We start from the raw sequence: 27,864 nt of genomic DNA, 5'->3' as shown, positions 1-27,864 counted from the left end.
CTGAAGATAGGACTCTGAAAACTCTGAAAACATCACAGACAGTGGGACTCGGGTGTTACACTCATTGTAGACAGTCATGACTCACAGAGTTATTTTCAGAGGATAGACTTGATTTATAGTATATTTAAGTCTGAAAAATCACATATAAAGCCTTTAGAGGTGTTTGCACGTCCAACTATCTGATGAAGTAGGTGCGTTGGACATAAAACTATCAGAGAACACACATGACAAAGTTTCAGAGGGACTGACACGTTGTGATTTTTTCTGATTAATTGGTAATGACGAGCAAGAGTAATATGTGGGATTGTGGGTAATGTTGAACTCAACATCCTGGGGATACAGTCTGACAGATGCTCCTGTGTGTTTCCACATCAGAGTGGATTTGTTATGTTCTTGAACTCACATTCTGCAGGATTTCAGTTGGTAAAAACTGCAGTAGTGATTCATTATTATTGTGTGCAGAGGACTGACTAATCCTCTTATCTGATCTTTTTGTTATCTGGTGTTTTCTTCACTTCTGTTGATTAATATTCATGTTTAATCTTCTCTTCCCTTTCCTCCACAGTAACTTTATTCTCTTTATCTCCCATCTTCTCACTGAATCTCTTTCTCTGTGTTAAACATCCATCAACACACCCCTAGTGTGTGTGAGATCATCGGGCAGGCAGACGGCGGTCTGTCAGTGCTGCGGACCTTCAGACTGCTGAGGGTCATTAAGCTGGTGAGGTTCATGCCGGCACTCAGGCGACAGCTGGTGGTGCTGATGAAGACGATGGACAATGTGGCCACGTTCTGTATGCTGCTCATGCTCTTCATCTTCATCTTCAGGTAACCAAGCTGCACGGGAGAAGGTGCTTATGTGACATATTGTTTGAAAGAAAAGAAGTAAGAGAGGGGGGGAGAGAGAGAGAGAGGTGGAGACAGAGAGAGAGAGACAGAGAGAGAGGGGGGGAGAGACAGAGAAACAGAGAGAGAGAGAGGGGGGAGAGAGACAGAGAGAGAGAGAGAGAGGGGGGAGAGAGACAGAGAGAGAGAGAGAGAGAGGGGGGGAGAGAGACAGAGAAACAGAGAGAGAGAGAGGGGGGGGAGAGACAGACGGAGAGAGACAGAGAAACAGAGAGAGAGAGAGGGGGGAGAGAGACAGAGAGAGAGAGACAGAGAGAGAGAGACAGAGATAGAGAGAGAGAGAGACAGAGAGAGAGAGACAGAGAGAGAGAGAGACAGAGAAACAGAGAGAGAGAGAGAGACAGAGAAACAGAGAGAGAGAGACAGAGAGAGGGGGGGAGAGAGAGGGCGAGAGTGTAAATAAGGATGTGTGTGGAATGGGAGGACAGAGATTGTTTTCTCATTGTGACCAATCATCTCTATTTGGCAAAACTCTGCCTGATAATTAACAGCAGCTTGTTTGTTTAGTTGGCCACTTTTATTACAATATTAAATGTGTATCTGCAGATTAAGAAGGAAATAGATTGACGGAGCTCGTTCCAAGGCAGACATAGCTGAAGGCCTGCGTGCAGTTTGCGCAAAAAATAACAGGATTAACTTCCAATTATTAAAGTTCATTCAGTCTGAGCGTGTGCCGAGGCTTTTCTCTTTGCCCTGTAACTCTTAGGATACAAAACCACCTTCTACCTCCACTTGTTTTTCTGTCAGGTAGCTGTTAATCTGCCCGAATGAAAAGTGTGTTCAGTATCTATCAATAAGACTGACGAGCCTCGGGTCAGTCAGAGAACTCTGAAAAGGAAAATCTATTCAAAGATTCAAATCAGTATCTTAAATTTATAAATGATTATCAGTACCCCATCAGCAGTGTTTTTCCTTGGCCACTGTGTAAACTATGAATGTTCAATCTCAGTGATGGAGAGGAGGAGAAATCTTAATATAACTATTCTATGAATTACATTTCCATAACTTCCATTAAACATGCAAACAGCATTTATATAGGACCTAAATGTTTGGTGTGATACTGATGCTGAAAGCTGTAATTTACTCTAATATAACTGTTAAATCCTTCTCTCCCCCTATTAACCTCACAGGTATGCACACACACACACACACACACGCTAGTCCCCTTTTCCTCTAATTATTTCTGCACGGTGTACGGTAATGAAAATTAGAATCATATTAGCAGAAATGTTGTTATTAGAATAATTTATTAGAATTGTTGCAATCCATTCAAAATGACTGAAATGAGTTTCTCAGCAGTTTAATGCTTTTAATCCATTCCTGCTTGTAGCCCCATGTGTGCATGTGTGATGCATACATCTGTGTGTGTGTGTGTGTGTGTGTGTGTGTGTGTGTGTGTATTCATACCTGCCCACCAGCTTATTTATCCTTGCAGCACAGCAGTCCAGTCTAGGTGTGCCAACACAGATGGCACTCAAGCTTTAAGACAAAGCTAGCAGCAGTTAGCCTAAAGTGCTAAACATGTAGCCACACTAGATGCTACACCTGAAGTCAGCAGTGAAGACTTCAGGTTCTCCATGAATTGATCTGTAGAAAGCCTCGATTATGAACATCATTTTTTGGGATGTCATCAAACAGAAGTGTGCGGGTAGATGGAAAAATAGTTATATACAGACAACAAGATTTGATTACAACATAAGTATTAATCATAATCATTGTTATATAGTTTATGAGCAGCATTTGTCAACAGCCTTTTGTGTTCAAATTAACGTGTTTGTGTGTCTTTTATCTCGGGTAAGGAACATAGCGGTGTGGGGGAATACATCTTTCCTTGTTTAACGTTAACTTTGAGCTTCCATTATTACATATCTGTTGTTGTGTGATTGTTTTTGTTTTGGGTTTAGGGTTTATTTTGGGGACTTTATGCCTTTGTTTTAGAGATAGGACAGTGGATAGAGTCAGAAACCAGGGAGAGAGAGAGAGAGAGAGAGAGAGTGGCAACAAGAGGGTTAGGAGCCATTGGTCGGATTTGAACCCCGGCCATCCACTCACATGGACTTAAGCCTCTGTGGCTTGTGCATTGACCGCTTGTCTTCCAGCGCCCCTGTTTTGTGTTTGTAAATTGTTAAAACATGTATTTAATCCTGTTTCTTTAAATGATTTGAATACAGAGCTTGAGAAACAGAGAAATCAGACTTTTAAAGTAGAACAACATTAAGGCAGATTTATTTTATCACTGTATGTTTGGTGCTGAGACATCCCCCCCCCTTCTTGTGTTGCAGTATCTTGGGGATGCACATCTTCGGCTGTAAGTTCAGCCTGAAGACGGAGGCAGGAGACACGGTGCCCGACAGGAAGAACTTTGACTCCCTGCTCTGGGCCATCGTCACTGTCTTTCAGGTCGGATCGGTTTAAACAGACACACACAGACACACACACTGTGCAACAACATTCTTAAACCTAATCTGTTGTTTGTTTTCTGTAGATTCTGACTCAGGAGGACTGGAACATGGTGCTGTATAACGGGATGGCGTCCACCTCGCCGTTTGCAGCGCTCTACTTTGTGGCTCTTATGACATTCGGAAACTACGTGCTCTTTAATTTACTGGTCGCCATCTTGGTTGAGGGTTTCCAAGCTGAGGTGAGACATCTGGGTTTTGGGGGGGATTGGACAGAAATGTAAAAGGTTACAGACTAGCCTATACATGTTTATGTTTGTTTGACACACTCAACTTGTCCCACTTCTTCCCCTCCTCGTCAACGCTGTGCCCCCTCCCGTCCTTCTCCTTCATTCCTTGCGTCTCTCCTTCTCTCTCCCTCCCTCTCCCGCTGTACCTCCAACACAGGGTGATGCAAATCGCTCCTACTCCGACGACGACAGGTCTTCTTGTAATTTTGAGGAGAATGATAAGCAGAAAGACTCTCTGCATCTCTCAGGTATTTAATGCCCTCAGGAGCTTCACTGCACATTATGTTAATTACAGATTGATTTCCATCTCCCCTCTGAAGATTTATGAACATTTCACCCCTTAATGCAGGCAGGCGCATGTAGTCAGGCCTTGTTTACTAATGTGCAATTACTGAACTTCTGCTTCTCAAAAATGCAAAGGGATCCCTCAACATTTAACTAAATTTCACTTCAGTTATTTCATCATTTTGATACTAAACTGCACGTTTTTATGTGTGGATTTGGTGCGATTGGGGAAAAAAGAAGAAGCATACTCATGTGTGTGCTCTTCGGTCAAAGTGCAACCATCCTCCAGCCATTCAGCACTCCAGAAAGCACCTCGCGTTTTGTTCTGCCTTTAGCGTCAACAGTTTTACTGCCTGTCGTCCGATTTCCACGACAAACTTTGCTTAGCACCTTTTTTTCAGAATGTACTCAAACGACAATAATGCATGCCTGATGCCACTCCTCCTCCTCCTCCTCCACCACTCCTCCTCTCCCTGCAGGCTCAACAAGAAGCATCATGCGGCAGAGAGTAGCATTTAGCAGCGCTTCAGGGAGGCCTCTTTGTGATGTCTGATCACAATTCCTCTGAGCACAAATGTGCCTTTTTAAATGGCAGCTTAACTGGAAGAGAAATCACATTTCAAATGTTAATGGCACCTTGAGACTTATCCAGTCAAAAGATATGTTTGAGAATGGACCAAGCTCCTTTCTGTTAGCATTACCAGCTCCTGTCTGGGTGCTGAAAGATGACTCAGTGTACATTTAAACCTTCCTCTGCCACTTGTGCATGACTCTGAGACGTGACGATACGATATACTTTTTTTTGTCCCCTTGGGGAAATTTGTCTTGGACCCAAAGTGCTGCTAACCATTCAGCTGCTCCCACAAGAAACAACAAATAGAAAAGAAACAGAAACGCACAAATCAATGCAAACCAAAAGCAACATATTTTGCACATTACCCGTTACATTTCCTTTCTCTTCATCACCACTTGTTCCTCTTCTCTTCACTCTCTCTCTCTCTCTCTCTCTCTCCTACAGACCCAAAGATCTGTACTCTAACCCCTAATGGACACCTGGACTTGCCTGCGCTGCCCCCTTGTCTTTTCCAAGGAGAAAGGTTGACCTATCCTCTCGGCTCCAGGAAGAACAGTGTTATTTCTCTCGGTAGGGCCAACCTGGAGCAGCGGGCTTTGGTAAGTATAAAGAACGACTGCAGTCAGTTCCAAAGCACAGAGGAGATGCTGGTCATTGTAAATTCTTGATTGGCTGTAGTTCATAGATTTAGTTTGACTGAAACAATGTTTTTCCCCTGAATCAATTCTGTATCTTTTGTAAATAAATGGGCTCAGATTTTTTTTAAATGGTGGTAGAAACCTCTTTCTTGTTCTCCGTTCAGTATCCAGGCCGAGCTTACCAAACCTGGGGTCGCCCACTGCCTCCCCAGCCTCAGGCCTTGTGGGCCCGTCGATCAAGCTGGAACAGCCTTGGAGGGTGCCGCCCCTGCTCCTCCTCATCTCCCACGGCTAGTCCTGGCTTCACCCCGTCCCCCGCCCGGCCCTTCTACGGTTACGGCCTGGGGGCTCTCGGTGGCGTCGTCGGAGGAAGCCTGCGCATCCGTGGTCCCCGCGCCTCTTCGTCCCCACACCGCCACCTCCACGACGACCTTCCAGACGAGGAGGAGTCTCTCCTCTCTCCTCCTGCCGTGGCTCCTCGCGGCTCCCTTCACCTTCCTCAACCCATGCTCCCCGGCCAGTTTGTGCCCAGGAGGGACCGCAGAGCTCTGTCGCTTGAGCTCCCTCACCTGCTGCAGGTTCCGGGACAGCCGCACCCTCCGCCCCCACCGCACCACCCGCTGCCCCCCATGATGCTCCACGCTCCCTACAGGAAGAAAAGCTTCTCTGGGGGGGTGGTAATCAGTGGAGGCGGTGGGCTTGACAGTCTGGGTGTCTTAACAGGGGTGCACCAAGACTGCAATGGGAAGACTCCTCTGTCTGCTCTCCTGCAGCCCCCTCCCAGAAACCAGACTGAGCAGGCTGGAGGGGTGAACCCCCAAAGCCAGCTGATGGCTGACGTCTTCCCCCAAGTTAACAACCGCAGCAAGAACCAGGAGGACCTGGATGATGACATTGAATATGTGAGTTACTGTCAGGTGCGCGTTGGGAGGGAGGGAATTAAAGTGTAATAGCATTAGGAAAGCCTGGTGAGTAAGTGCAGTAAAGTATATGCAATCATAGAACTTTTCCATGCATGCAGTCCAATTCAGCAGCTGCAGATAAGCATCTGTGTAACCGCATCTAAAGAGAACAACGACACAGGATGTAGCCTTGTGATTCCCTTTAAGCGGACCATTAGCTTTTCTGTAAAAGTACAAGATTGAACACAGCGCTAATAATAATCTGCTCTCTTGTGTATTGTGTAGGATATCCAAATGCTTTATATAAGCCTTGCACTCCCTATCACCTGGGCCTCATGGGAGTCCCATTGTTTTCTCTGTAAACAAGTCTGTGTACCAGAGAAACAAGGTTAATTACAAAGGACTATTTAGACAGTGGGGGAGAGATGCTGTACAGATGGTGATGTTGGAAGATGCTCCGAGCTGTTGCTATAGAAGTAAATAATTCATATAGGGGATATAAACAGGCGCGTTCTATTTGGAAATTCTGTGTGTCTTTTTTGTGTGTACTGCGTGATTGAATGGTGCATTGTGTGTGTTGTCATGTCTGTGTTTTTGTTGCAGAGCTTGTGCTTCCGCATCCAGAAGATGTTGGAGGCGTACAGACCGGAGTGGTGTGAGAGCAGAGAGGACTGGTCTGTGTTCCTCTTCTCCCCGGATAACAAGTGAGTCACTTCACCTCTTCACCTTTCCCTTTGCTCATCCAGAGCGAGGAGGTCGCTGTCTTCTTCAAAACTGTGTTCAAATCTAAAATGTGGGCCGAAACTGTCACATGACTTTAAAATCCACGTCATTGGCCAACCACAGGACGTTCTCCTTCAAGAAACAATAATAATAATAATAATAATCATTTATTGATCCTGCGAGGGGAAATTTGTTTTTTTACACTCTGTCTTGTGAACATGCTACACAAACATGGGCCGAAATACACACACATGCACAAACGGGATCCTATGGAGTTGCACTAATGGAGAGGTCTCAAAGTGAGGGGGCTGCCCACAGCGAGCCCTCCTGAGCTGGTGGGGGGGTTAGGTGCCTTGCTCAAGGGCACCTCGGCAGTGAAATTAGCTTCCTCCAGAGGGTGTCTGGGCTCAGCCTTACAAATAGGCCGAGGAGCTCGGAGTAGAGCTGCTACTCCTCTGCATTGAAAGGAGCCTGTTGAGGTGGTTTGGGCATCTGATCAGGATGCCTCCTGGACGCCTCCCTTTGGAGGTTTTCCAAGCACACCCAACTGGGAGGAGACCCAGAATGCGCTGGAGGGATTATAAATCCAGTCTAGTCTGGGAACGCCTCGGAATCCCCCAGGAGGAGGAGCTGGAAAACGTTGCTGGGGAGCGGGAAGTCTGGGTTGACGTTCTGTGCCTGCTGCCACCGCGACCAGACCGCGGATAAGCGGGAGAAAATGGATGGATGGATATCCATGAAACTCTGCCTATACGTCTAAGTGTGACATGATATCTGTAGAAGAAATGTTAAACTACATCCTGAAGGTGTTTTTCAATAAAAGGCAATCAAATCTCTCCGTGGCTGTTCTGAAATACTCACACAATAAACACAACAACCTCCCACTCCCACCCAGCCCTTTTCAATTCAGTCGCTTTCTTTTTCATCCGTTCCAATAAAACACAGCACCCAAAGGCATTTAATTGCTTTTTGGCAGTACACTGTGTCACATGCTAAGTTGTGAAAAATGCACGCTCAGTATTTAAGCGTCCCATCTCTTTCTGCGCCTCTTTTATCCTTTTCCTTTTTGTATCTCTCTCTCTCTCTTTCTCGCTCTCTCTCTCTCTCCCGTCATTCCTTTAGAGCTCAGGGAAGTGTTGTGCTTCTGAGAGTGTTGTTTGTGCTGAATTAGAAGTGTTGTAAACAGGGGCTGAATGAGGCCATTTACAAAGAAGATGTGAAGGAGCTCCCGTGCACCGTCAGCAAAACTTAGCTCCCGTTTTTTGATTCGACGGAGGAGGGTTTATAAAGTGTGTTCGGTCGGAGTGTGTGTTAGCCTCTGTTTTCTTTTTGTCAGCCTGTTTTTTTTTTGCATTCTCACACTCTCCTGTTTCCTCTTTTTCTCGACTAATCCCTTCTCTCCTTTCATCTCCTCCCACTTCCAGGTTCAGACAGATGTGTCAGTCAATCATCGCTCACAAGCTCTTTGACTACGTGGTCCTGGCCTTCATCTTCTCCAACTGCATCACGGTCGCTCTGGAGCGGCCCAAGATACTGCAGGGAAGCTTGGTAAGTCAAACTGCAACATGTCTATTTTTGAGACATGGATGTTTTTTTTTGCTTTGGACTCTCAACCTCTCTCTCTCTCTCTCTCTTTCCCTCTTGTCTCACCAGGAAAGAGTCTTTCTCACCATCTCCAACTACATCTTTACTGCGATCTTTGTGAGCGAGATGACACTCAAGGTAACATTTTTACGACCCGTCTCTCTCTATAACCACCAATGAGTGTGGGAAAAGCACCGCAACCAGGCGTCTTCTATGTCTGTCTCCTCCCGTGCCCTCCTGTCTCGTCTCTTTCCTCTAAATCGACTTTGCCTCAGTGCACCAAAAATCCAAACTAATTTCCTTCCATTCTTGCCAATTCCCATGTTCCCTTGTAGAACAGAGCAATTAAGCAATGTCATTAATTAGTGCCTATTCCTTTCATATGGATGTGATCCATCTCCAGCACTCTCCCCCACACTCTCCCTGTCCTCTCTGATGTCGACGGCTTCTGTTTCCCAGTTTGTGTTTCCGTATCCTTACCCTCCCTCTGTTTTCATCAGCGTGTTCAGACACACTCTCAACCTCACCACATCTTTATTTTTCTCTACCTCCTTTTAGCCACTGTCTGTGTTTTCTCAGTGAAAGGCTTTGGCACAAGTGGGCCATCAATTATGCACTCCCACGATCAATTATTAACCAATCCCGGCCCGTCAAAGAGCCGCCAGACTTGTCAGCCCCCCCCCCCTGGCTGAGCCGTACACGTCCCCCCCTCCCCGGTGTCTCTGTCTGTCTGAGCCTCGTGTATCTCTGTAATGTGTGTTTGCTGGTGTAGCATTAATCTCTTTGCAGGACTCCACCACAGAGTGTAGAGCTTCTACAAGATGCAGAAACACAAAGAGCACAGTGCGGCGGCATGCTGCAAACATTTGTGGAGTGTTACTTAATGAGGCACCTCACATAGCACCCTCCAAATAATTGTTATAATTGTACTTTGTATGAATAAGAAATGTCAGTTATTTTCCTATTCCTTATCCTAAAGTGTTAAATTCTGCACTAGAGCATCATCAGAATGATTTGAATTGTGGACTCAATATAATAATAATAATAATCTTATTTATAGAGCACTTTTCAAAAACAAGTTACAAAGTGCTTTACAAGGACAGCAAATATAAAAACAGTCAGGTCATAGAATAATAAACAAGGCAAGATTAAGGAATAAAAATCACTTTAAAATATAAAATCCCTTTTAAAAGAACTGTAAAATACATACAATTCTTTTGAAGGAATTCTAAAAAGTGAAAATAGTAACAAATCAGGAAAGGCTCGCCGGAAAAAGTGTGTCTTAAGAAGGGACTTAAAAGAGACGACTGATTCTGCCGACCTGATCTCCTCGGGCAGGTCGTTCCAGAGTCTTGGAGCCCAAACAGAAAATGCTCTATCCCCTTTTGTTTTTAATTTTGCACATGTGCAATATGTGTTTGGAAGTTTTGTACTCATGCATAGCAGTCAGTTTACATTTTGGCATTTCGTCCTTAGATGTTTGCCTGGCACTGATCTTTCAAACATCACGATGTGTTTGCACACTAAACCCCCCCCCCCCCCCCCACAGTCCCTCTGAAGCTTTATCCGATACTCGGCAAACAGCTTCAAATGTCAGTTGCAAATTTTTTTGCCTGCGCAGGCATGATGCTCCCGCTGCTGCTGCTCAGCAAAAACACAAAATGTGGCTGCTTGTGTGCACTGCACAACATCGATTGCTCGGTGTTTGAGTCAGAGAGGAATAAAGTATCGTCATGTGTCGGACAGTCTTACAGTGAAGCGTTTACAAGCACACATAGAGTCATCATCACAGCACCATTGGATTGTACAGTAAACAAACTGTGTGCTCTTTAAAGTGATGCATTCTGTGTGAGATTTTAAAATGTCTTGTTAGTTTTCACAGCCTGATGTTGTCTTCCTATCCCTTTTGAACATGAACTATATTATTTGAGTTATTTATTTGTTGCTATGGATCCTGAGGATACAGTTTGTTTGTTTTTTTTCCTTTTCATTTTGTGTTTGTATTTTCTTAACATGTTCAATAAATTGACTAAATAAATAAATAAATAAAAAAAATTGTGCAGCTGACATTGACATTTACTATCTGTTTATCATCTCTCATTTGTTTTTGTTTTTCCCACATTTTCTTGCAACCCCCTTTTTCTGCACGAGTGTTATTATTTCAGCTAAAAAACAGAAATTGTAAATATCTGGTGATGGTGTTAAAGTTACCAAGTGTCATGTGTTATTCATAAGCCCTCTGCACCTCTTCTTCTTCCCCGTCTCTTTAGGTGGTTTCCATGGGGCTGTATGTGGGGGAGCAGGCCTATCTGCGGAGTAGCTGGAACATTCTGGATGGCTTTCTGGTTTTTGTGTCTTTGATTGATATCGTCGTGTCCATGGCGGGCGGGGCCAAGATCCTGGGCGTGCTAAGAGTGCTCAGGCTGCTCAGGACACTGCGCCCCCTCAGGTATGGACGAGGCTCTGAGTGCAGTTTCTTGAGTTTAGATCATGAAATAGAACAATAACATGCATCCCTCCTAGAATCAGAGATGTTGCAAATCATACAACCTTTTCTACTCTGTCAACCTCCTTTGTAGTTTGTGACTTATTGGATATTTTCCTCTGTCTGCCCTCCGTCCTCCAGGGTGATCAGCAGAGCTCCAGGGCTGAAGCTGGTGGTGGAGACCCTCATCACTTCCCTCAAACCTATCGGCAATATTGTCCTCATCTGTTGTGCATTTTTCATCATCTTCGGCATTCTCGGTGTGCAGGTATGACAAAGGGAACAGCTGTTTTAGTGATAAATATTACATGCACATGCTTGTATGAATAATTAATCAATTGTTCTTTGATTTTCTGCACATTACTGTGATTAAAACAAGTAATTATCTCCCTCCCTGCCTCTCTCTGAGCAACTTTGAAACCTCCATGCACATGCATCACTTTCTAGAGAAAACTCACATTGTCGTCTTTCATCCCCTCATAACACCTTCTCCTATTTGAAACGATGAGCAGCTTCTTATTTCACATTGGAGCGGCTGCAACAGCACATGTCTCTTTTTTTTAGTTACCAGAAGAAGTCAAAAGCTTGGTCTTGTGTTTTTTCAGCTTTTTAAAGGCAAGTTCTTCTACTGCTTTGGGCTTGATGTCAAAAACATCACCAACAAGTCGGACTGTCTGCAAGCCAACTACAAGTGGGTCCATCATAAGTACAACTTTGACAACCTGGGACAGGTAAGTGACACATTTAAGTAATCTGGATCGTCTTGCACGCCTATAAAGGAAAATGTATCAGAAGAATTCATCAACAGGATGTTTCCCTCTCTTTTTCCGTGTGTCCTCCAGGCTCTGATGTCTCTGTTTGTACTTGCCTCGAAGGATGGCTGGGTTAACATCATGTATCATGGCCTGGATGCTGTGGGTGTAGACCAACAGGTAATGTCATATAATGTACAAACAGCACAAGAAAAAGAAACACAGAAAAAACAGATGCATTGATTTTCTATGCGTCCAAATCTTTTTCTTTCCCTCCAATCCCATCTCTCTTCTTTTTTTTTTTCTCGACCACAGCCGGTGACCAACAACAATCCGTGGATGCTGCTATATTTCATCTCCTTCCTCCTCATTGTCAGCTTCTTTGTCCTGAACATGTTCGTCGGCGTGGTGGTGGAGAACTTCCACAAGTGCCGGCAGCACCAGGAGGTGGAGGAGGCCAAGAGGCGCGAGGAGAAGCGTCAGCGGCGCATGGAAAAGAAGAGGAGAAGTAAGAGAGCAGGGGGGGGAAGACAAAGAGAGGGAGAGCAAAGAGGAGCCCTCTTTTTCTCTCCCTCTCCTGGGGGAGCATTTTGTTTTGATTTGGCTTGAATAGAAGGAATATGGAATAGGCCAAAAAGCTTGGAAGCAAACACAAAGTGAGTGAAAACAAAGGCGTTATTGTGACAGAGAAAAAACAATGAGCAGGATGAAAAATGATCGAACAAATAAGCACGACACAGAAACAATAAGTGTCACATTTGCTAATGTGTTCGGCAATAGGGAAATGTTGTTCTGTTGGATGTTAGTCCAGTTCGACCACTTTTTAAAATGGTTCAGCTGGTTTTTCCCCTGGAAGAAAAAAGGTGATATTTTGTACACTTGAATTAGCAACGAGAGTCTTTTGTTTTGATAAATAGTTATATATTTTATAGTCTGAAGGATTTATGATTATTGTCTGTCTCAAACCGTCTCAAACTTTAGGCATTAGTTTTTATCTTAACTCTAACATCAGACACAAATGCTACTTTAATTTGTTGACTGTTATTTGTTTCTACCAACAGAAGCACAGAAGCTGCCCTACTATTCCAGCTATGGCCAATTACGCCTGTGGATCCACACACTGTGCACAAGCCACTACCTGGACCTCATCATCACCTTCATCATCGCCATCAACGTCATCACCATGTCCTTAGAGCACTTCAATCAACCTCGTGTAAGAAGGAATTTTTAGCTTTGTGAGCCAGGTGTGTGTGTGTGTATTTGCTGCTTGGTGAGAGTGTACCTGTGTCAGTGGGCACCGGTCCAGTTGTGAATTTGTGTCTGCAAAATGAATGAGGGAAGCGCCTTTCAATGCTGTTTAAAGGCTTTCTATGTGATTTTTGACACTTAAATATAATATAAATCAAGTCTATCCTCTGAAAATAACTCTGAGTCATGACTGTCTACAATGGGTGTAACACCCGAGTCCCACTGTCTGTGATGTTTTCAGAGTTTTCAGAGTCCTATCTTCGGTTTGTTTACATCGCCAGGACGGCCGGCTGACTCCTCCCCTCGTGTATAAAAGTTGTTTAATTGAGGGACTAGAGAAAAGAAGAATAACATACTGTACTTAACTGTGTTTCTAGATCACGCTCATTTCAGGTAAATTTACATGCAGTGTGAAGATACGAGCATAATAAAGATCGCTAGCATTAGCATGCTAACACAACAATGCAGCGCAAGTTATTTTGGTTTCATGCTGGTGCTCAAGGGCGACATCTGCTGGATCAAGAAGATTGCATATAAAGCCTTTAAATAAGTAGTAAAAGATTTTCTAACTTAGCCATGACTTCCTCCAAAGCTCCTGCTCCCTTTATATCGTCAAAAGCAGACTCAATGAAAGTTATTTATGTCTGTCACATCTTTGGTGCAGTTTTTTTTTTCCTGCACTGGACTACTTTCATTCATTCTCCCAGAGAGCAGAACCTTCAAAACCACACAATGAAATCACGGACTGGTCCACCACCACCGTGAAGCTGTATTCAGGCTCTGCGGCCGTTTGTTGTGAGTGGCTCTAGTCCACACAAAGGGCTCTGTGATTGCTCGGCTGATTTTGATGGGAGCTGCAGTCTGAACGGTGGAGTGAGCTGTGCAGGTCAGGTATCTGTCCATTCATGGGTGATGAATGGGAGGTTCAAAGTCCCTGATCGTGTTTCTGTGAGGGAGAGAGAAATGATTATCCTTGAGATAAGATGCCCGTTTGACCTTTTAAAATAGAGCAAGATTCCTCAAACTGACCGAGCGTCGGATAAATAGCACAGGTCTTGGCCGGTGTTTGTCAGCTGTTGGTTGTGACATTTGGCAGCCTTCTGAGAAGCTACAACTCCATTTTTTTACAAATAAAAAAAAGGAGGAAACAGCAAAGTAAACTCCAGTCTCTGCGGTAACATGTAGCCAAACTGAATGCTGCTGAAGAACATTAAACCAATGCTTGCCTCTGGAATATTTGGATATTCTGCAAATGTAATTTCCCTTAAAAATATGTATGTAGAGACATAATGTATGCATGAATATTTGTGCTGCTGCTGTGAATGGGATTTTGCTCGGTGTTTGCCTCTGGCATGCTTGATTTTACTCTACAAACAACAGGAACACTTCCAGTTCTACATTTCCCCCTGCCAATGTGGCTGATACTCCATTGCGCACACACACACACACACACACACACACACACACACACACACACACACACACACATGCACACACATTCCACTTTTTTTACTCTCTCTTTCCAGTCCCTGGATCTCGCCCTGAAGTACTGCAACTATTTCTTCACCTCCACTTTCGTGCTGGAGTCAGTACTCAAACTCATTGCCTTCGGCTTTCGACGCTTCTTCAAGGAGAGGTACAGTGTGTGTTTTTTTTGTTTTTTTAACTTTTGTGTGTCGATACCAAAGACTGTATAAAGAATGGACAGCGGGATACCTCGCCTCAAGTGAAGCCAAAAGATTTATAGCTCTCCCTGCTTGCTGGCTGCACTATAGGTCATAAACCCGCCTACTCAGCATTTAAAGACAGGACGAGTCAAACCATAATATCAATATGTCAGGTACATTATTCTGAAACCTGGTTTCGTCATGATACATGGGTTATGTATTTTCAAGGTCGTCTTTTTTCGGGGAAGTTACTTTATAAACGCGATGATCGACAGCTCTTTCCTGCTGTGCTGTGTGCACAGGATGATCAGACGACAGCAGAAACAGCGAGAGGAAGCTTAACAAACATTAACAACAAGAGTCATTGAAGTTGCAAAATCACGAGTGTTTGCTTCACAAGAATCTGCTCCACTGTGGACTGTGCCCGCCTGAGGGATATTTTAAACGTTTAATCGGGAAGGTTAGTGCGTGGAAGCGGCGTCCCAGACGATCCCCACTGTGCAGACTGTGGTTGCAAATAAGCAATAAATCAGCACCTGTCATGGGGATATTCAGGCTTCATCCTGTTCAGCGTGTGGAGGATGAGGCACACTGTCCATTTCTATATACAGTCGATGGTTGACACAGTGATTGTGCATAACGGGTGGTTTCCATTTGCCTGCATGTTTAAATCTTTGTGCTTGTTTGTTGAAAACACAACACACAACAGCTTGTCATTGCAAACCTTCTTCGTCCACATTAAGACAGGATGCAGACGATCAGTCAGCTTTTCTTACGGCCTTTGAAGTGTCAAGCCTGAAAACGTTTTTTAGGGTAATACAGCTTTTTATTTCTGGGACACTGTCTATTAAACGTCACCAACAATGAAAAATGAAAAATGTACCCTATGTTTATGTCCAGTTAGCTAAGTCACTTATCTCATATTTGATATGAACGTTAAAGCATTTAAGTTAAAGGACTCTCGGCACATGCTTTAATCCCTTTCTTTGACGTATATTAAAAATAGTGCAACAATAAACTCTTATTTAGCTCAAAGTGTAATGGCTCTACACATCCGCGTCTTGCTTTGATCATTACAAACGCAATAAGGAATCACAGCTCTGATGATATAGAGGATTATAGAATATTTGAACCGGCTCTCAGGCGCTCTGTTATTAACTTGACTAATCCATAAAGTGGAACAAATAGGATCTGTTGACGAATATCACACAGGAATCCGTCCTGTCGACGACAACCTGCTGGAATTTGTTTCTGGTACAGTTTACCGTTTTGTTGTTGTTGCTCTCAGATTTCTTCGGTCAGCATCAAATCATTTATGTTATTTTATCTCCTGACATTATGTGAGTATAAACTATGATTCATGTACAGTTGAAGCTTTTCAAATTGATATGACTAACCCAAATCTTTCCCGAGATTCTTTCATTGCAAAGGATTAAAGGTGAAATGATTCTGTAGTTCTGATGAAGGAAAAAAAGAAACCAGAGTATCATTCCCAAATGTCTCTCTGAATTAGCTGTCTTACTCCAATGCACTGCTCTTACCTTTGGTTGACCTCCTTGAATAACACACCTCAGCCTCCGCTCCGCTTTACTCAAAGCCCCGGACTAATTGATTTGTCAGTCAGCACTGAGAGTGATGTCTTATTCTTTCCAGGAATATGTTGTTACTAATTAAAGTCAGAGAACGATGTGGGACCTCATATCACACCGATGGTACTTTAATGTCATTGGCCCAGTTTGAGAGGAGAGAGAGGGAAGAGGAGTGATAAAAAAGACGGGAAGCTGCACCGATCAGAGACAAAAAAAAAGGAGATAAAATGAGAACAAGAAGTGAGAGAATACATCACACGCGTATCAGCTGGCACTTTGTCTCTGTTTGTGTTGTGTCAGCAACAGCCGTGAGCAGTTATTGTGCAGAGTTTGATTTATAAGCTGGGTTCACTATCAGGCCAGCTTCAGAACTGGGTCAATGGAGGAGTGAGTAACACACAAACACACTGCCATATATACCACAATATACAATGAGTGTGCAGGTGTGTGTGTGTGTGTGTGTGCTCTGTTTATGTTGTGCAGTTTTTGATCAGGTTGTACGTTACATCCCTAACTCAAAACTAAAGCAAGGGTAAAGAATGTGGAGACACATTAAAGGATTTAAACTCAGGATGATTTCCACCCAAATCCTCCAAATGTAAATAATATACCAAGAAACCCAAAGGGACTGGAGTAGTGATGTAGTCAAGACCTCACTAACCTCACTAACCTCACTAACCGCAGACCCGAGACCAGAGTGCTCAGGGACCAAGACAGGACAAGGCAGGGCGAGACCAAGGCAAGACCAAGACATTTAGGGATCAAGACCGAGACAAGACCAAGACCAAGGAAGGGCGAGACCAAGACAAGACCAAGACCGAGCCAGGGTGAGACCGAGACAAGACCAAGACATTTAGGGATCAAGACCAAGACAAGACCAAGACATTTAGGGATCAAGACCAAGACCAAGGCAGGACGAGACCGAGACAAGACCAAGACATTTAGGGATCAAGACCGAGACAAGACCAAGACCGAGCCAGGGAGAGACCGAGACAAGACCAAGACCGAGCCAGGGCGAGACCAAGACAAGTCTCGAGACCGATTTGGAGTACTACAAGACTAGACTGGAGACCTTGGCCACAAAAAATGGGAAGGCATGAAGCGGCTTCGTGATGGAGCGACATCCTCAGGCTCCCCCTGAACCCCCTAAAAACTAAACCAACAGCCTGAAAACTGAACTGCAGGTTATCTCCAGGTGCACACACACACACACACACACACACACACACACACACACACACACACACCTGTTTAAAGGGATAAAGGGATTTATCATTTATAATGCTGCCCAGAGTGTGTTCCAGCCTCTCTCCTCTACCTGCTCCTCTAAATCCCCCTCCTCACCGAGTGCACATTCTTAAAGGGCTGTAGGGCGGATGCACCGCTGCTTTCCACTATGAAGAGGTGGGTAAGACCTGAATTAAAAACGTGACAAAGGGAAGTAGAAGCACACTCCTCTGGGCCCTGAACAGAGGGAAACATAATCATGTGCATGATGATAATGAGTCAGCGGAGGCGGTTGATACACTGTTGTCACTGGAATTTCAAATGAGAGAGTTTGGCAAGCGTGACAAATGAAATGTGGGTGCCAAGTGTTTCAGCACTCTGGGTGCTTTGCGGAGTGAATCTCAGATCAGGATGTGCACCTGATTTACCATCCACAATAAAAAAACTCACAGTTTTAAGACCACTCAGATTATTTCACAAAGATGTATATTCACTGACGGCGCTCCAGAACGTTAGAAGGACTGCGTTATCTTCAGGAGCAGTTACACCAGGCAGTAAAGATAAACATCCCAGGATGTCTGCAAAGGAGGAACATTAGTATTTGTTCACAAAAGCTGTATTTAAGTTTGATGTCATAACGACAAAGCGATGGAGGCTTTAAGTGCTTTGATTCGCTACCAGATTCTTCAGATTTAGCAACATCTGTTTCCCATCTGTCCTCAGGCCTTATAGAAAGAGAAGTCTAACGGGCGTTTTGCTCTGCAGGATGGATGCATGAGGGGCTATCAGGCCGAGGAACTGTAACAGGGATGGGCAACTTTTATTACCCAGAAGGCCACATTAACTTTATTCTCACTGCAGGAGGGACACAGGTTTCTTATAATTTGATAAAATATAGCTTTCATCAAAATGCTTTACACCAGCGTCCATATTTTTAAACTCAAATGCAACTAGCAATGCTTCATTCCTTGTGTTGAACACAACATTAAAGCCAATTTAAGTGTTTTACAGGAACAGCAGATTATATTTGATCATTTCTTGCAAAGAATAAAAAACAATGAAGAAGCAGCAGAATGGATTTGGAGTTGGAAAATCTTTTCTGTCCCCGAGTGGGGCAATTTTGGTTTGCAACAGAGGGCCATCCATACAGGCAGTACATCCTAAAAACAGAACCAAGACAGAAATACAAACACATAGAAACAGCTGAGTACAGCACATAGTAAAAGTGTACAGGCAACAATACCTACAGCTTATTTAAAAAACCCTTCTGCTGATGCTGTTAGCTTTAGCCCTCTTAACACAAGTGAACCTCCTCCCTGTTAGCAGAAGTCTAAACTCTGCATGCAGGGGGTGCAGGGGGTCTTCCAAGATGGCCTTTGCCCTCTGAGTGGCTCTTATATGGCCAAGATCATTCAAGTGAAGGCCGACCATCTTTCGGCAAATTTCCCAGCCTGTTTTTGTTGACGATGCTGAAAACAGCAGATCATCACAAAAGGTTAAAATGGACTCAATAGAAGATGTTAGAAGTTAGACGTGGGTCTGTTTTTACACTGTGCAGACGCTACAATGTGTCTTATTTATTCAGATGTTCTTATTTGAAATGCAGCATTTGGTTTAACCTGTTGACAAGTTTTGGTTTTGACAAGAGGAATTTTCCGGCACAACGTCACCAAATTATCAAGGGGTATGAAGAGAGAAAGGCTAGAGGAGGTGAAAAAGTATGAAGATAAACTTTATTAACTAAATGGATTTGATTTATTATCAGACAGAATATAAATATATACCAGTAATTCATGATTAATATTGAGACAGTGTTTGTGTTCAAATACATTTGGTATTTATGTGTAGTGTTGTATGGGCAGCTCAAGTTGGAATCCTTCATATCAGACGTTTTCAAGTTTTCTTACAAATCACTGATGTATGACGTTGATCCGCAGGCTGCATTTAGTGAGGAGTGGGGCCTTGTGTGGCCCCCGGGTCACCTGTTGTCCACCCCTGAACTGAAGCATCAGTGGTAGGAATGTGTAGATCTGAAAGAAGAGTGATATATAACTCCTTATATTAACAGATATAAAGACAGTAAAGAGAGTAATACTTAGTAACAACAAGTCAAAAGATTTATTTTACAGCTAAGACTTCATTTCATCTTTACATGTTTGCCTGCATGTCGCTACATTCATGTGTGTATTTGCATCCTGCGTCTGTTTGTGTTTGTGTGTGGTGCGATACCTTTATTTACCTTCCCTCTTCACACGAGTGTGTGTGTGTCTGTGTGTGTGTGTGTGTGTGTGTGTGTGTGTGTGTGCCAGGTGGAACCAGTTGGACCTGGCCATTGTGCTTCTGTCAGTGATGGGCATCACCCTGGAGGAGATCGAGATCAGTTCTGCTCTGCCCATCAACCCCACAATCATCAGGATCATGAGAGTGCTGAGGATAGCCCGAGGTACGCACACACACACACACACACACACACACACACACACGCACACACACACTAACACACACACACACACACACACACACACACACACACACACACACACACACACACACACACACACACACACACACTCACTCTAAGTTCCATTTCTACAGGTCAGATAGTGTAACACAGCAGCTAATGTGTACAACGGCTTATTTTGTGTTGCACATGCATGTGTGTGTGTGTGTGTGTGTGTGTGTGTGTGTGTGTGTGTGTGTGTGTGTGTGTGTGTGTGTTTCTTTCTTTTTTAGGGTTTAAATTAGGAACTGACCTTTCCACAGTTTAATGTTTCCCATTTAGTCTGTAATTGAACCTGAGAGATTTTCCCCTAAATGTCCACCCTTAACATCTCTCTCTCTCTCTCTCTCTCACCCACACACACTTACACACACAGTGCTGAAGCTGCTGAAGATGGCGACAGGAATGAGAGCCCTTTTGGATACGGTGGTTCAAGCCCTGCCTCAGGTACAACACACACACACACACACTCTCTCTCTCTCTCTCTCTCTTTTCCCACACAGTGAAACACTTCACTCACCTGGAGAGAGTCGGCCTCTCTCTCTCTCTCTCTCTCTCGCTCTCTGTTGGCCTGAAGGGAACTCTTAATAGATGAGTCATTAATGCCACACACTGGTAGTTTGGCACAAACAGGTGCACACACACACACACACACACACACACAGGCGTTGTCTTGTTTTCACTTTCAGCACCACGGAGAGCACCCAGTCTCCCACTGCGACCACAGTGTGCTAGAAACAGTGGGGGATTCTAAATCCAGCCCATTGTTCATTTGGTGGTGAATGTCGACAGACTCAGACAGTTTCCAGACCGTCTTTATGTCAATATCATCCCAGTGCACTGAAGGTTCATCTCGTAAGGAACTGTATCTCTGCAAACCCCCTCCCCTGCCTGATTTAGGGCGTACTGCAGCACCTCTACTTCCCGTCACTTCAAATCCCTGCACAAACAACAACAATTGAATCATTATCTGGAGCCAGCAGTGAGTTAGCTTAGCTTAACATTAAGACAGGAACGAGGTGGATCACAGCCAGCCAAGCTCTGTGCTATAAAAGTACTATAAAAACACAACGTGCATATACTGACCTGAGCAAAATTAGGACAACTGGTACGACCCAGCTCGGGGAAGAAACTGAAAGAAATTGATTTGGTCAAAGCAAAAGTTATTTATTAAATAAGAAGTAAAAAACAGAAAGGTGAGACAAGGTGTAACTGAAAGGACCTATGGAGGCATTTTGAATCAATAAAAAACAAAAGTACACTTAAAATCCTGTTTCTTTTTTTATCAACATTTTTTTTTTTTTACAGATACAAATATGGTACATAGGACAGTCATACCATGAAATCAAATATAGGCCTGCACTCCACCTTTGTGGTGTCCAACTTGGTTTGAGTGCACCGTTTGGAAAAACAAAGTTCCGCGCTCTAAAGCACATATGCAGCAGACGCCCATCCACACAAACACACACGCACCTCTATACACAGCAATCAAAATGACAAGGAGTTTGAGATAAAGAAGGATCAGCGGTGTGAGGCACAGGCAGAACAGGCCGATGGAAAGGAGAAATATATACATATACGCATAAGACAAAAAAATATATAAAGGGATCACATTACATCAAAGGAAAAAGAAAAAAAAAAGTAAAAGCCGTAAAACCGTATTTCTTAAAGGTGAAACATGGAAATCAAACCTGACCAACCAAACTGAGCAACAGGTGAAACATCATCCCTCACCCAGTTTAAATCACAGAAATGACCCTAAAGGGACTTTGAGTAAGTCGGGTCCTTAAACACAACGAATCAGGTCCTTATAACTCCTGCCAAAAAGAAGAGACAGGTTAGTCCATGTAAGCAGACAGGCCGGCGGTGTGAGTTGACCATCAACAGTACGACGAAGCGTATAGCAGGAAGCAGGTGGCGTGGCGAGAGCAGCAGAGGTGAGGGAGAACAGATTCCTTGTCTTTCTTTTCTATTGATCCCCCTCTCATTAACACTAAGCCCTCTGCTCTATCCCAAGGGCACCAGGGGAGGTAATTAAAACCTGGGCTAATTAAACAGTTCCAGGAGGTCTAACTCTGTGTGTGTGTGTGTGTGTGTGTGTGTGTGTGTGTGTGTGCTCACTGCTGAAAGCGTTGGATTGAAAGCGTTACACCTGGCGAGACAATAACTTGAGGTGATATTATACGTTATTTCCCCCCTTCAAAATAAAATGGCCGCCTCTCTTTTCTTTATAGGATGTTGAGATCTGTATCGACATTTTAACAAAGGCATCATGATGGAAATGAACAATGAACCGAGGACACCGCCAGGTGTAGCTTGAACGATGGTTCCCGGTTTAAACCCGATGAGATTGCAGTTTACACACTTAATCGGCTGTGAGAGTAAGGAGATGTATAATTCTGGATCTGTGCACACTTGCATTAAAACGCGTGAGCAGGCTTTAGAGCTCATATACATTTAAAGAGAGAAATTCATTTTCATAGCTCGTCCTGCTGCGTTTTCACAACGACGCAGCGAGACAAAGTCATTGCGCCAACGAGCTTCCTCCATTACGCCGTCCTCCCCGACTGACACAGAATGGGTGCAACATGCCGCTCACTATCACTAATAGCCTCTATGATGTCGGTACTAAAGGCCAGCCAGTTGTTTAATCTCTTCTCTGGGAGTGACTGAGAAACCTCCTGAATGTTATTCAGCAGATGTGGACACTGCATGGATGCCACTTTCTCATGCTCAGGCTTCAGAGCTTCCCCCACTGGAGGTATCTGCTTTTAGCTTTTAAAAAAAAGGAAGGCATGATGTGGGTTTTTTTTTTTTTTTTTTTAATTGAATCATCGTAACAAGAAAGGAGAACAACATCTTTAGACAAAATTTTCTGCAGCAACGAGCTCAAACAAATAATAACTCTCATGCCGCTTTTTTAAATCTGCAAAGAATACAAAATCATTTCCCCGCTTATTAGATTTGCATCTCTCAAAAGTGCATTTACCCTCATCCTAAATCTCCACAAAGACACAGGCCATAATGAAGCACAGATTGTTAAGTACACCGGGCCACATCGCTCGCACTACGAGGTGCACTTGATGCAAACCCCCAAGACACTCGCGTGCAGAATTATTGCAGCAGTCCGTATGAAAGCTTCTACGGCAATTACCTCCATTAACTTCAATCTAAAGAGACCATTAAAGGCTTTGCTAGATGTAATGAGGCGCATTTATCTACATTAAGTGAACTTTGATATTCCATATTGCCAGCCCTGCTAAACACTTTAATTGCTTTATGTACATTCAGATATTTTCTACCTGTTTTTACGACCTCCTGTTGCTCTTTCTTTTCTTTTTTCTTTTCAATTCTTTATAAAGAGGATCGTTGAGAACAATTTACAGACAATTAGCCATGCAGTTACAGAAGGTGTAAAGGGTCCACAGTGAAAGTCTGCAACAAACATCTAGATAATCTTGAAACCCTTTTCCTCCTTAACATCCTCGATTTTTTTCTTTCCTGTTGCTCTTTCATTCGGGGTAGAGATGACCTCTTAAACGTCAGAGAATCATAGTGAACCATTTGTCTTAAAGCCTTTCGCTGCATTCAAATGTAAAGAAATGGAATACTGTTATTTGTTTTTTCTTTTTTGCTAACCCAGGAGTTGTTATTGTGCTGGATTTCAAAGCGGAGAAAAAGAACAAAATCAAACATATTGAAATCCTGAGAATAAAAGAAGTATTTCTTATGGATGCATTTATTTTTTGCTCAAGATGCTTTGTTCTGAAATCTAATTAAAGTCCAATCCTGCGGTACTTTAAATTCAATCCCTTTCACAAGTTGTTTGACTCGGCACCTTCTTTTTACAGAGAGCTTTTTCTCCAAACTAATAGGCACTAATAAGGAAACATTCAGGATTATCTTTTGACAGCGAGGCGTTATTATAGCCAGCCTGAAGCTGCCAAGAAGCCTCTGGGACAAATGTCTCTAAATCCTCTCTTTATAAACTCTGTGTGCGTGTTTTAAGAACAATTTCTGATATCGTCATCATATATTTTTTTGTGTATCAAATATTTAGTGTCTTCTCTCCTGGCGAGGGGTCTGCTCAATCATCTAAACATCTGTTTTTATTATTTATCATTTTACTTACGTTTCCTCCATAGACTCTATAAACCAGTGGTTCTCAACTGGTGGGTCTCTTATCCTTTATCAAATCAAAAAAATGGATGAGTTATCGTCTTATGTGTGCCAATAGAGAGATGAACTTTTAAGACCAAAATCTTCTTTGTCAGCAGGCTGTAGGAAGACGAAGAAGAGGCTGTATACATTATTTCTACTGTATGTGTGACTTCTGGGCTTTTTGCAGATAGCCTCAAGTGGACACTCAAGGAACTGCAGTTTTTTTATACTTCAGACTTGTGTACCACAAAGACTTGTATCAATCAGTGCACTTCTAGTGATGAAAGATAAAACAAAAAACTCAAAGTACTTGGTCTCTTTTGATTCTCTGTTTGTTTTTTAAAAGATGTTCCCGCTTGTTTCCCTCACTCAGATCAACGTGGTGTTGTGATCAGAGTAGATATAAGACCGGCCTGTGTGCAGCTCTAATGGGATTACATTTAAATACCTAAAGGGTTTTCAACATCGTTACCACCATTACCATTTAGTTTGGCACAGAAAGGCTGCTTTGTGGTGGAACTGAGCCAAATCCCAAAATCCCAAAGTCAGAAATACTAGGAACAAGTTAGAGTCCTAGCTGACATTTTAAAAGCATTTTGTTTTCATGCTGTTTTAAAAACAATGTGCACCGTGCATTTTCAACTTCACGTCCATTTGTGAATTTAAATAATAAAAACAAAAGTTGAGGACATTCTTCTCCCTGATTCAAGCCAACTATTTTAATGTGACTGACTTGTATAAGATTTATCACAGCTCCCAGGGTCTGCAGATGTGAACCAGCTCGAAGCTAACTCTGGTACAATGAATCAAATGGCAACATTTATGATGAATAGTGTACAAGGTCCCTGTACATATAAATAATAAAATCCATCTGCAATGTTCATCTGCATCACTTTTTGTTGATTTGCTTCCAGATTAAAGGAGTGTTAGTGCTTTCCTTTGACACATAGCCTGTGTGTTGCAGGTGGGTAACCTGGGCCTGCTCTTCATGCTGCTGTTTTTCATCTACGCCGCCTTAGGAGTAGAGCTTTTCGGAGAACTTGGTGAGTTTGTGCTACTTCTTTGAGAAACTGTTTGTGGTACAGAATATGAGCAGATAGGTATGTTGTCAATGTTTGCCTATAGAGATCAGGTACAGACAGTATGCTCTTTCACTAGTTTGAGTCATCCTTTAATTGTATTGCATGACGATGCAGAAATGTTGATCTAGTCCTCGTTGAAGAGCGACTTCTCCACAGATTCTTACCGTTTAAGTTTAAAGTCTTTATATGTGATTTTTCACACTTAAATGTAATATAAATCAAGTATATCCTCTGAAAATAACTCTGTGAGTCATGACTGTCTACAATGGGTGTAACACCCGAGTCCCACTGTCTGTGATGTTTTCAGAGTCCTATCTTCACTTTGTTTACATCGCCGGGACGGCCGGCTGACTCCTCCCCTCGTGTATAAAAGTTGTTTAATTGAGGGACTAGAGAAAAGAAGAATAACATACTGTACTCACTGCTTAACTGTGTTTCTAGATCACGCTCATTTCAGGTAAATTTACATGCAGTGTGACGATACGAGCATAATAAAGATCGCTAGCATTAGCATGCTAGCACAACAATGCACCGCAAGTTGTTTTGGTTTCATGCTGGTGCTCAAGGGCGACATCTGCTGGATGAAAAAATCACATATAAAGCCTTTAAGGTGATTATATACACATGGATGTTTTCTTGCCATCATAGTCGACTCAGCACGAGTACATAAATGCAAAAAGGACACACGCACATATTAATGAAATCGCCTTATTTCCCGCTTCATGCTTTATTCCTTTTTATCAGTTCTCTCCTGCAGTCAGACGACCGTTAGGGACTCAGCCCACGCTAGCATTCTGAAACATAAGTACTGTCCTAAAATATCCGCATTGAAGTCGGGAGATATATCTTACAAACTGTCACATCTCCCCTGTGTGCTGCTGCTGCAGCCACTGGCAGCATTGCTCACTATTGGAGCTTTGCAGGAGAGAGGATTAGTGGAGAAAGCAAGTGTCTTTTTTCTCGAGGCTATTCCAGAGATTATCTTGGGATATAAACTCAAAAAGACAAATAGTGTTTGGTCACACTGCTGCTGATTTAAAAAACAGACAGTGTCTATACTGTGTTGCCTTGTTTGGACAGTCATCCAGCTTAGGAACATAAAATGATGCAGGCTGTTTTTTTGTTTTTTTTTGGGTAGTAATGACATGAAGTGTTCAAATTCACAAGTCTCTTTCTCTATTGTTATCCCTGCTTCCTCCCCTGTTCCATTTCTTCTTCTTGTCTGTCTATCCTCTCATCTCCTTTTTATCTGTGACCTGATAACTTCTTTTCCCTCCTCCATCCACCCTCCCATACTCCATATTCTCATTCCTCAGTTTGCAATGCAGACTACCCATGTGAGGGTATGAGTCGTCACGCTACTTTTGAAAACTTTGGCATGGCCTTCCTTACTTTGTTTCAAGTCTCCACGGGCGACAACTGGAATGGCATTATGAAGGTACGGAGTTTTAATTGAAAAAGCATTAACTCTACTCTAGTCATGCTTACTAGCGATAAAAGGAAATGCGCGTGCTCAGCATTGGCAGCATAGATTTTTTCTACTGATGGGGAAGGGAGGGACTATGCCTCATTGCGCACACACACACACACACACACACACAAAGAACCAATTTCCCCTGAACACACATCAGCAGCTATCCCCACTCCTCCGCACACCTAGGCTGCGAGGGGAAAAAGAGATTATACTGGAGCTTGTCGGGTGTGGACCATTAAACACACACTGGATACAGGCTCGTAGCGGGGCCATGAAGTAAACCAGCGGGCCACAGATGCTACCTCGCAGAGTAAATCTCAACGTCAAATTACTACCTGGGCTGTGAGAGAGGTAGATCAGACTCGCTTTAGTACGAGGCAGGTGAGGCGGTGTGGTAATTAGTCGCATAGCGGCGGTACAGCAGGCAAGAGAGGACAGAACGAGGGCGAGGCAGATAGGTGAGAGGGCGGTGGGAGGAAAAAGGAGGCACCGGTGAAATGTCATAAACGGGAGGATAAGAGAATCGGGAGGAGGTTAAAAAAAACTGAACCCGGGATTATGCTTTCTTCCCCTCCAGAGAGAGAAGTGATAACGGAGGGAGAGAGAGCTGCATGAGAGAGAGTGAAAAAAATGAGATGTGGAAAAAAAAATCTAAAAGAGAAATTAGATCGAGAAGGCGTGAAGTCAGAAAAACTGGATGTGTGAAGAAGAGCTGTGTGTAAATGTCAAATTAGATAGAAAAGACCAGCTCGCAGGGCTGTAAGTGTTATGTGAGGTCACAGCCTGGGTGAGAAATGTGTACTTCCTCCAGAAAAAAACACTTGTCACTTTGGTTCTGCTCCGGCTGAACTCCACCGTGTGCCTTGTTCACCGGAGAGAAAAACGCTCCTCGTGTTGTTTTTGCATGGAAGGAAACATAATGAAGAGAATGATAATTATATGAGCTGTCATGAATACAAAGAGCCTTGTTAACTTCAGCTAGATGCATTTTTTTTATCACCTAAAATATACTTTTTCTGCTTGTTAGCTCTCTGAAGCTGACTCTCACTTCAACAATGAATGAATGTTACAACTCTAAAAAACAGATTTAGTTGCTTAGCAGCTGTGTAATGTTTCATTATGTTTTAGGAAAAACTGTAATTTTGTGAATGCTTTCAAACACTGCTCTCCATCCTCCCTCTTTTTCTCCTCCTCTGCCTCCGCGACACCAGGACACATTGCGGGAGTGTCCACCTGACCACGGCACAAACGTGGACTACGCCTGCAATCCGAGCCTTCAGTTTATCTCGCCCATGTACTTTGTCTCCTTCGTGCTCACCGCCCAGTTTGTGCTCATCAATGTGGTGGTGGCCGTGCTGATGAAGCACCTGGACGACTC

At 43.4% G+C, this 27,864-nt stretch overlaps 2 protein-coding genes across 5 annotated transcripts in view; both read left to right on the top strand.

The window, feature by feature from the left end:
• The window catches only part of lgals2a (lectin, galactoside-binding, soluble, 2a), a 205,454-nt gene that overhangs the window by 136,310 nt on the left and 41,280 nt on the right, over positions 1-27,864 (top strand). The gene's annotated exons all lie outside the window — the stretch shown is intronic.
• Positions 1-27,864, top strand: part of cacna1ia (calcium voltage-gated channel subunit alpha1 Ia) — an 84,325-nt gene that overhangs the window by 36,762 nt on the left and 19,699 nt on the right. For all 4 annotated transcript variants that reach the window (XM_061027075.1, XM_061027073.1, XM_061027072.1 and 1 more), the window contains 21 exons: positions 643-828; positions 3,189-3,306; positions 3,392-3,547; positions 3,753-3,843; positions 4,899-5,053; positions 5,257-5,994; positions 6,598-6,698; positions 8,142-8,265; positions 8,371-8,439; positions 10,572-10,750; positions 10,928-11,054; positions 11,392-11,517; positions 11,629-11,718; positions 11,854-12,046; positions 12,600-12,751; positions 14,313-14,422; positions 19,579-19,712; positions 20,146-20,216; positions 24,895-24,973; positions 26,329-26,450; positions 27,698-27,864. The exon at positions 27,698-27,864 is cut by the window's right edge and continues 283 nt beyond it. In XM_061027075.1, the coding sequence (XP_060883058.1) occupies positions 643-828; positions 3,189-3,306; positions 3,392-3,547; positions 3,753-3,843; positions 4,899-5,053; positions 5,257-5,994; positions 6,598-6,698; positions 8,142-8,265; positions 8,371-8,439; positions 10,572-10,750; positions 10,928-11,054; positions 11,392-11,517; positions 11,629-11,718; positions 11,854-12,046; positions 12,600-12,751; positions 14,313-14,422; positions 19,579-19,712; positions 20,146-20,216; positions 24,895-24,973; positions 26,329-26,450; positions 27,698-27,864 (3,288 nt within the window). The remainder of the gene's footprint in view (positions 1-642; positions 829-3,188; positions 3,307-3,391; positions 3,548-3,752; positions 3,844-4,898; positions 5,054-5,256; positions 5,995-6,597; positions 6,699-8,141; positions 8,266-8,370; positions 8,440-10,571; positions 10,751-10,927; positions 11,055-11,391; positions 11,518-11,628; positions 11,719-11,853; positions 12,047-12,599; positions 12,752-14,312; positions 14,423-19,578; positions 19,713-20,145; positions 20,217-24,894; positions 24,974-26,328; positions 26,451-27,697) is intronic.

Source organism: Labrus mixtus, chromosome 20, assembly GCF_963584025.1.
Source record: "Labrus mixtus chromosome 20, fLabMix1.1, whole genome shotgun sequence".
Classification (NCBI taxonomy): domain Eukaryota; kingdom Metazoa; phylum Chordata; class Actinopteri; order Labriformes; family Labridae; genus Labrus; species Labrus mixtus.
This window is presented reverse-complemented; position numbering and strand designations above follow the sequence as displayed.